Here is a 9166-nt window from a genome sequence, read left to right as displayed (position 1 = left end):
CCTGCATCAGGTTGGCAATCGTCTCATCCTTCTCCGCAGCACTGCTCTGCTGGGCCTCCGTGGCGGTAACGATCTCCTCGCGCTCACGCCGGGTCGCCTCCAGCAGCGATTGCAACCGCCCCACCTCTTCGGTTAGATTGGCCTCAACTTCTTCATGGTTTTTTTGCTGGGACGACATTGCATTCTTGAGCCTCTGAATCTCCTCTTCAGCAGCATGTTCAATGGTGTCCAGAATATCATGTGGCGCTTCGAAGGAGAATCCATGCTGACGCGTGATTTCGATCAGCGAACCAAGATGCTCTTTTAGGCAGTTTATCGCCTCTTTGTCCTTTTGTGTTCCGTGTATATCATCGTTGGTGCCGCTGTTTCTCCTCACCTCAACCTCTTCATTGGACTTTCTTGGCATCATACGTGTCGCCCTCAATGAGGAATCTTCTTCTTTTTGTACTTCTCGCGACGTGTAAGGGGTCTCCGCAGTACGGTTCGCGTCTGGTGTCGCGGTTGCGCGAAGTGACTGCAGCTCCGTCTCCAGACTTTCGATACGATCAATGTACTCCTGAACCCGAGCTCTCACGCGCTCCTTGAAGACGGTAAGCTTCTCCTGCACGGCGGCCTCGAGCACATCAGGTGGAATTGTCACTGGTGCTTGTGCCGCCCCCGAGAGGCTGGCGGTGGAAAGCTGCTCCAGCTTCGCCTGTAGCTCGGCGATCGTGGCCTGGTCACGCTGCGACGTCAGTATCACCTTCTCGCGCCATGTCTGCACTTTTCCCTCCAGCGTTGCGAGTTCCTGGGTCTTTGCCGCCAGCTCACCACGTAGTGTGTTTATGAGCTCGTCGCTGCGGCTCATCTCCGTGGCGTACGCCAGCCGCTCCTCCTCCATTGCCTGCTGCAGCGCCAAGTCGCTGTACTGATCGGATGCTGCCGCCGGCGAGCATGTAGAGCTGGCACTTGATCCGCGCCGCATAGTTGCCGTCTCCGCTGCTGGTGCACCGGTGAGCTGCTCGACGAGCTCCTCAAGTGCGGAGATGCGGGTGCTCTTCTCACGGATACTTTTCGCCTGCTTCTTGGCGACCTCGATCAGCTCCTCGCGGGTCATGCGACCCAAGTCCACGACGCGTGTGCGGCGCAGCGTCGGAACCGGCTCCATCGCAGATATCGGCGCGGGACTTTTTTCTTGTCTGAATCTGTGTTTGCACGCAACCGTATATATGGTCAGGATTGCGTGTACGTATGGGTATTCCCTTCAGCCGTACCTTTGCTCTTTTCCTTCAGCGGCGCGAAACAAAAAGGCGTGAGACAGGCAACATACAATAAGTCTCTTTCCTTGTTTCGTTCATGTTCCATGCTCCCGCTCGCTTTGTTCCTCCCTCCCCTCTTTTTTTTCTTTTTGGCTGTGTGTATGTGTTTCTGTGTGCGGTTCATCATGCCATGACGAAGGAGTTTACCGCCCGTTAGAGAGCCGACACCCTTTTTTTTGTTTCCTTTTGTTTTCGTGGGGTTTTTTTTTCTCTCTTTTGTCTTTGAGTTTGTTATTCGGTTGTCTTCACCCAACACGCAGTCCCCAACGCACCATCACGGCGGCAGCAGAGGTGCCATCGCGCCAACGATCGTCACTGCCAGGGAGCAGTCCCCTGCCCCGCCCTCGCGGGNCCCGCGCCGCTGCCCCACCGGCAGTACATCCACCGAGAAGCTCACCTTCTCCACCTGCAGCCGCAGGTCAAGCTTGGCGAACGCGGCACAGGGCAGGCGGGGCTGCGGCGACGCTACTGCCGCTGGTGGAACCGGGTGGCGTGTGTCATCCACAGCCCGCCGCTTAGCGACGGGCTGCTCAGGCTCGTCTCCACCGCCAAGCGCCAGCGCCGCCACCGTGAAGACGCGTGTCGCCGCGTCAAGTGCGCCCTCCACGTGCGCCCGCAGCAGGACGACAACGCCGCCGCAAGGCAGTGCATGGCTGCCACCGCCTTTCTTGCCAGCCCCGTGCTGTGTGACGTGCACGCCTGTCAACTGCAGCGTGCTGCTGCCGACGGGGTACGGCACCGCCACTTTCGCCGCCGCTGCTGTTGGATTTTTGGACTTTTTGCCCGTCACGCTGACGTTTTGCGCGGCGCCGTGCGATCGTGTGAGTGCGTCACGCACAGAGGGGACGAGTACTTCCGCTACGACTAGACGCACCATCTCACTCTTCCTCCTTTCCCTCGCGCTGCTTCTCATTGGGAATAAGCAGACAACAAGGTAGCATTACGGCAACAACACAAAGAAAGGGAAAGAGAGACGTGGGGCAAACATGGCAAATCCTCTTTCTTCACAAAACGGCCTGCTCAGCTTTTTTTTCTTTTTATTATTCTCTCCAGTCTTTTCTTTCACTGTGCTCCGCTTCTCCATATGCCGGTGTTCTTTTTCTTTTGTGGTTTAACCGTTAACACAATGGCTGAGGAGGATGGGACGGAGGGGGTGCGGCACGCGCGCGTCCCACCCACCCCACCACACCCCCCTCTTACGGTCCTCAACGTGCCTTCCCGTTCCATTTCATCACTTCCGCTTCGCCGCCTTGCCGTCACCGCCGTTATTCTTATTCTGTTTCTTGTCAGTCCCCTTCTGCAGCTGTTGCTTGTTCTCCGATCGTCCATGCTTGCGACCGACCTTCTGCTTTGTCAACTCCGCATCCCCTTCCTCCTCGTCCTCCTCGTCCTCGTTGTCGCTGTCCATCGCATCGTACCCCTCTTCGCTCTCGTAGTAGCCGGTGACGTGCACAGCGGCGCCCGAGCCACTGGCAGCCGTGCCTTGCGACGAGACCAGTGTGAAAGAGGCCTTTTGCGTGAAGACAAGCTGTAGCGGGGCGTAGTAGATATTACGGTCGGCGGCAAGCGTGCAGACAGCGAAGCGGCTCGGCTGGTCGTGGCTCTGCACGTAAAGAGTGACGGCGCCGCCAGTGGTGGAAGTGAGGGCGCAGTGCGTAAGCACCAGAGAGCTGTTCTGAGGCATTGGCGGCGTTACCGGTGTCCCGTCCGCCCGCATCTCCACACCGAAGAAGCAATGAAGCGACATTCTCCTGTATTCAACGTACTCTTGTTCGTCTTGCTACTGCTACTGATGTTGTTGTTGTGGCTGTTGGATGTGGGTTAGCCTCAAGTACTCCCCCTTTTGTTTTGTTGAGAGATGACGATGACAACGAGAGGAACGCAAGATAAGAAAGGAGAAGGAGGGGGAGGGGGAGGAGGATGGGTGAAGGGTTCTGGATAAAGGACATGCAGATGATGGCACAGAACATCGTCACAACAAGATGACGCATATCAAATGGGAAAGAGCCGTACGTTGTTGTGCTGCGTGCCACTGCAACCGACGTAGTGGCACCAAAGGCATAGCACCACACAATAAGGGTACCCACATGAAAACATATACACGTGCCCTCGCCTCCACACACGTCGTTTCGCTCCTTCCCCCTCCCTCTCAGCTGCGTTCAATGCGTCCGTGTTTGAGTCCTCCCCCCCCCCCNCCATTGTTGCTGTCTGTTGTGTGTTGTGCGTTGCCGCAATTGTGGGATTCCACAGCAGCAGTGGCACCCAACGCACAAAACAACAACAACAACAACAACAGAGAGAGAGAGAGAGAGAGAAAGACAAGCAAACAAAACGGAGACGAGTTGCCGCAAACAACGCAAAGAGCCAGCGAGGGGAGTAAGGTGGGACTATAATTATATGCCAAAAGACACGCCCAACGCTGCAAACGCGGGCAACGTAACGCTGAATACACTAATACCACTGCGTTGTTGTTGTTTTTTTGTTTTGTTGTTTTGTTTCCCGTGTTTCGTTTATTGTGTATTTGTTTTGTTTGGTTTCATCTTCTTTTGTCTTCGCCGCCGCCATGTGGTTTCCCATGCACACACACACACACACACACACCGCCCCCTCCTTTTTCGCGCCAAGGGCGGCGCTTTCCACCTTGGCACCGCACACCTTCCCCCTCCCTCAGTGTGTGGGTGGNTGTCGCCCATTCCCCACCCCACCCATTGCTGCTACTGCCGCCGTGGCGACAGGCACACGCACGCAGGCCTATGCGTACGCCGCCATGTCAAGGCATCCTGCTCAAACACATGCGGGCAGCAGGAGGCAACGAACTGAGTGGCACACACACACACACACACACACACAACGGTGCCACTCCAAGCAAGCGGGATATACGTATGAGCAACAGAAAGACAAGACAAACAAATCACACACGTGTACACAAATGAGAAGCAGTGGAAAACAAAAACATAAGAAATAGGGCATCAAAAAGGTGGGGGAAGGGGGAGCAAAAGCAAACTAGATACAACCGTCCAGGAATCCATCAAAGCAATACATACCATTCAAATGCATTTGCATGGCCTTCATTTCAAAGGCATCAGAAATATTCTCTCTTCCAGTCTCCCCCAAGTATCGATTGCATATACTTAATTCATACAAACACACAGAACACACTGAACTAGTAGAATACAAAGAAAAACAACGATCTTCGAAAACCCTCACATCTGCGCACTGTAGTTGGGGCCGCCGCCGCCCTCCGGCACAGTCCAGTTGATATTCTGCGTTGGGTCCTTAATGTCGCACGCCTTGCAGTGCAGGCAGTTCTGCGCATTGACTACTAGTTTCCCCTCCACAAACTCGTACACCTTCGCCGGACAGTATTTCCCCTCAGGTCCGTCGTACATGGCGAGGTTCACTTTCTGCACTACCTCTGGGTCCTGCAGCTTGAGATGCGCCGGCTGGTCGGCGTTGTGTGCGGTGCCACTGCGGCTGTGGTTGGTGAGGAGGTCAAAGGTGAGTTTGCCGTCTGGCTTTGGGTACGAAATCTCCAGGCAGGCTGCAGCAGGCTTGAGGGCCCTGTGGTCCGGTTGGTGATGCTGCAGCGTCCACGGCTCTACACCGTGCGTCAGCATGGTTGTCACACCAGTGTACATCACGCCCATGAAGAAGTTGCGCGCGAAGACCTGCCGTACGTTGCGCACCGCGTAGAGTTCCTTGTGCAGCCAACTGCTACGGAACCGGTCGTCGTAACTCTTACACTCCACGTCGTTGCGCTTCTCCTTCCCACCAGCAAAGGCCTCGTCGTAAACTGCCTCTGCCGCGAGCATGCCGGACTTCATCGCGGTGTGCGTTCCCTTGATTTTGGGCAGGTTGAGGAACCCTGCGCCGTCGCCAACGAGCACGCCGCCAGGGAAGTGCAGCTTTGGAAGGGCCGTGTAGCCGCCCTCCACGAGTGTGCGCGCGCCGTACAGCAGCGGCTTCCCGCCCTGGAGTTGCGCCGCCACCATCTCATGCGTCTTCCACTTCTGCATTTCCATGTATGGACGGGTGTAGGGGTTGCTGTAGTCGAGGCCCACAACGAAGCCGAGCGAAACAAGACCGTCACCGTAGTGGTAAAGAAAGGAGCCGCCATATGTGTTGTCGTGACCCTTGTCTGTCACTGGCCAGCCAATGGTGTGCGTGACGCTGCCGGGGCGGTGACTTTTAGCCGGCACCTCCCATACCTCCTTTATGCCGAGCCCGTACGTCTGGAAGTTGCCCTCGCCGCGCAGGCCGAACTTCTTCTCCAGCTGCTTTGTGCAGGAGCCGCGGCAGCCCTCAGCGAAGATGGTCTGCTTCGCCTTGAAGAGCATACCAGGCTCATACTGCGCTGTCTTCTCGCCCTTCTTGTTGATGCCTACATCATTAAGCTGCACGCCTTCGAGTGCGGTGCCGCTGCTGTTGTATAGCGGCTGTGCTGCGGCAAAACCTGGGTACACCTCCACACCCAGCTCTGCTGCCCGCTCGCCAAGCCACTTGCACAGCGAACCGAGCGACATGATCCGCGCGTTGCGGTTGTGAAGCGTCGGCGGCAGCAGCGGGGACTTTATGTAGCGCTTCTGGTCCCGCAGTAGGTAGAAGCTGTCACTCGTCACGGACGTCATGGTAGGAAGGTCCTGCGCCTTGCTCCAATCCGGCAGCAGCTCGTCAAGGGCGTGCGTTTCCACGCAGGCCCCGGAGAGCGTGTGGGCGCCAATCTCGCTGCCCTTCTCCACAAGACCAACGCGGAAGTCATCTTTCGCGTCAGCGGCAAGTTGCTTCAGGCGGATAGCAGCAGCAAGACCCGCGGGGCCACCGCCCACAACGACGACATCGAACTCCTCCACCATACGCTCCACCGGGGCGCAAAACAGGCGGCAGGATCGGCGCAGCATTAGGAATGTATATATGTATGTACAGATACAAATAGAAGTCTTCACAAGGCTTTCAGTTTGTCAAGCCCTCTGCGTGTGTGTGTGTGTGGTTGATTGTGTAGGTGGGTGTCTTTTGCTTGGTGCTATGATGCTGAGGTTGGAACGCGTATCTTGTTTGTTTGTTTGTTTGTTTGTTTCTTTTGGTGGGGGTATTCTCTTGCAGCCCTCGGCGTACAACGTCCGCGTGTGGTCTTTTTTCTGTTGCTGCCTGGCAGCACTTGTTTCCCCCTTCCCTACTACTACTACTGCTGCTGCTGCTGCTGTGTCCTTGGTGTATCCTCGCAGTTGTGCACAGATGCAATGGGGGAAGAAACGCAGCATGGGCATTCACACCCGCACATGCACCGGACGGCACACCCGTGCGTGCACGCATGTGTCCCCACATAAAAACGGCTGAGTGCATCGATGAAAAAGTGCAAGCAAAAACAACAACAACAACATCAACAACAACAGTAAAAACGAACAACTCGGCGAGTGGTGCTGTGGCTGGGATCCCTCTCGTCGTCTTTCTCAGGGGTGTTACACACACACATCTCCCGCACTGCCTGCAACAGCGGCCCGCAAGGAGCGCACAGTAGTGTGGGAAGCCGCAACATGTCACATCTTCCCAGCACAGACACACACACACACACGCACAGAGAGAAAGAGAGAGGCAGATAGGTACACTTATATATATATAAGGCCACCGCGCTCATTCGTTTATTTCTCCCTGTGTTTATTTGTTTGTTTGTTTTGCATATTCATTATTTTGAGGCACCTTGGTATTTAAACTATTCGTTGCAGTATTTTTTTCTTCTTTCCTGCACAAACCTTGTGCGTGCCCCTCACGCGCCGTGGTGGCGGATGAGCAGCAGCACGAACGAGAGTGCCGCGCTGATCGCCAGAGCACAATCTTCCCACAGCCACTCATCCTGCGTCTCAACAGCAGGATTTCCAAGCATCGTTGGTGGCTGCTGCTGCTGCTGCTGCTGCTGATGATGATGTTGTTGTTGTTGTTCTTGGCCTTGGCCTTGTTGGCCCTGCCCCAACTCAGATGAGGAACCCGACGCCCCGTCGGCGATACGTTCATCAGCGTCGTCAAAATCCATGCGCGCGCCGGGCATCGGCAGCTGCAGCAGCGTGCTAAGGCCGTACCGCTGTCGCGAGAAGTACATCCACCACCACTGGAAGTTGAGTGATATCAGAGCCAGCCTCACCGCGTAGACGGCCCCCACCGGGTCCACCTCTACCACACGGTCGTAGTAGCGCTTCGCTAAGTACAGCCGCATCTCCTCCGACTCGGTGCAATTCACCGCTGCTTCTGCTGCTGATGTTGATACGGCTTGCGTGCTTGCCCCATCGTCACGGTCCAGCGGTGTATTGGTGAGGATGCGGTGGATGGCGTCGCCCACGCTGGTGGCGCCGCCGGTGCCGACGCCGAGACCCAGCTGGTACATCAACCCCATGTTGAACAACGCCTTGGGGTTGTGTTTCCGAGCCGCAGCCTCATAGTGCAGGAAGGCACGCGACATGCTGACACCGATGAGGCGACTCTCACCGTAGTAATAGAAGTCACCAAGCCGCAGGTCCGCATCCGCGTCGCCGGTGAGTGCCCAGAGGCCTAAGAGACGCAGCCGCAGCATTTTAAGCGCTTCGCTTTGTGATAGAAGCGCAGGTTTTGCTGCTACTACCCCTGCATCAGCTGAGTCAGCTGGTGTTGAATAGGAGGAGGGGGGTGTGTGGTACCACTGCAACCACACAGCGCCGCTGTTCATCTGCATCGCACGGTCCGGTGGCTTCCCGCTTCGCACGAAAATGCCGTCGTGCAGTTCCTCCTCCACCTCTTCAACAAGCGGCAAACTATCCAGCATCAGCGCCGCGTCCTGTCTTGATGCTGCGTGGCCCGTCTCAGCCAGCGCGAGAGCCTCGAGAAAGCGCACTAGGGTGGTGTCAGCGCGCGGCGTGAGTGGCGACGGCGACTCTTCGCCCAATGGGAAATACGGTGTCTCGGTGCTGCGGTCAAAGACCGACGCGAAGGACGCCACGTGGGCATACAGCAGCACTGCCCGCGCACAGTTGCCCTTCATGTACTCGTGACGTGCAAGCTGCCAGAAGGAAAGGACGCTGCCACGCTGCGCAGCCGCCTCAAACTGCTTGATCGCCGCCAGTGGGTCCTGTGGCACCCCGCGGCCGTGCAGAAGCAGCACGCCGAGGTTGTACAGCCCCTCCGCACTGCCACGCTCGGCACTCTCGGTGAAATACTGGGCTGCCGACTCGAAATCCGACTGTGGTGGCTTTGCATCAGCCGTTTCTGCTGATTCTGTTGCTGTCGATGCTGATGCTGCCTCCTTCGGCGAAGGTCGCCCTCCACTGTAATAGCCGATGGCGTGCAGGTATCCCATGCCGTTGAGGGAGACGGCGTCATTCCGCGCCACGCCCTCCTCGAAGTACGATGCGGCGGTGTTAAAGTCGCGTGGAATCGCCGGCTGCGCGGTACTGTCACCGGTGGCGTACAGCTGTCCGAGTGCGCCGTACGCCGCCACCTCACCCTTCGCGAGCGCCTCAAGGAAGTAACGCCGTGCCCGCTGCCAGTCACGCGGCACACCGTACTGTCCCTTGAAATAGATGTGGCCAAGCGCGAGTATCGCGTCGACGCCGCCATTGTCGGCGCGGTACATGAGCACCTGCATCATCTTCTCGTCGTCACGCGAACGGAGGCCTGTCGTATCGCCACGCCTGCCGCCCTGCGCCCGCCCCACGATACGGCTCGTGGGGTTCGGCACACCGTCGTACGTCATGGCGACCGCGTCGGCGGCCTCACGGTAATGTGCGACGGCGCTGTCACAACTCTTCGCGACGCCGAGGCCGTCGGCGTAGCGGCGGCCGAGCGCCATGTGCGCCTCCGGCACACTCTCCAGCGCGGCGAAGGTGTAGTGCAGGACTGCCTTCGCG

At 57.3% G+C, this 9166-nt stretch overlaps 5 protein-coding genes across 5 annotated transcripts in view; all 5 read right to left on the bottom strand.

Annotated features, from left to right (window-relative positions):
• The window catches only part of DQ04_06321040 (hypothetical protein), a gene marked incomplete at both ends in the record, with an annotated part of 1227 nt that extends 80 nt beyond the window's left edge, over positions 1-1147 (bottom strand). The window contains one exon of the mRNA XM_009314648.1: positions 1-1147. This exon is cut by the window's left edge and continues 80 nt beyond it. Coding sequence (XP_009312923.1) covers positions 1-1147 — 1147 coding nt within the window.
• A 425-nt stretch (positions 1148-1572) lies between these two features.
• Positions 1573-2175, bottom strand: DQ04_06321030 (hypothetical protein; the record flags this gene model as incomplete). The annotated part of the gene is made up of 1 exon (XM_009314647.1): positions 1573-2175. The coding sequence occupies one exon, from the start codon at positions 2173-2175 to the stop codon at positions 1573-1575; it is 603 nt and encodes a 200-aa protein (XP_009312922.1).
• A 354-nt stretch (positions 2176-2529) lies between these two features.
• On the bottom strand, positions 2530-3045 carry DQ04_06321020 (hypothetical protein; the record flags this gene model as incomplete). Its single annotated transcript, XM_009314646.1, has 1 exon — positions 2530-3045. The coding sequence occupies one exon, from the start codon at positions 3043-3045 to the stop codon at positions 2530-2532; it is 516 nt and encodes a 171-aa protein (XP_009312921.1).
• Positions 3046-4501: 1456 nt separating this feature from the next.
• Positions 4502-6151, bottom strand: DQ04_06321010 (putative electron transfer flavoprotein-ubiquinone oxidoreductase; the record flags this gene model as incomplete). The annotated part of the gene is made up of 1 exon (XM_009314645.1): positions 4502-6151. One exon carries the CDS (start codon positions 6149-6151, stop codon positions 4502-4504), a length of 1650 nt encoding a protein of 549 aa, XP_009312920.1.
• A 908-nt stretch (positions 6152-7059) lies between these two features.
• DQ04_06321000 (hypothetical protein) lies at positions 7060-9108 on the bottom strand (the record flags this gene model as incomplete). The annotated part of the gene is made up of 1 exon (XM_009314644.1): positions 7060-9108. One exon carries the CDS (start codon positions 9106-9108, stop codon positions 7060-7062), a length of 2049 nt encoding a protein of 682 aa, XP_009312919.1.
• Between the last annotated feature and the right edge of the window lie 58 nt (positions 9109-9166).

The sequence above is a fragment of the Trypanosoma grayi genome, assembly GCF_000691245.1.
Source record: "Trypanosoma grayi strain ANR4 Tgr_632_V1, whole genome shotgun sequence".
Taxonomy (NCBI): Eukaryota; Euglenozoa; class Kinetoplastea; order Trypanosomatida; family Trypanosomatidae; genus Trypanosoma; species Trypanosoma grayi.
Note: the sequence above shows the minus strand (reverse complement) of the source record. Positions and strands in the feature narration are given on the sequence as shown.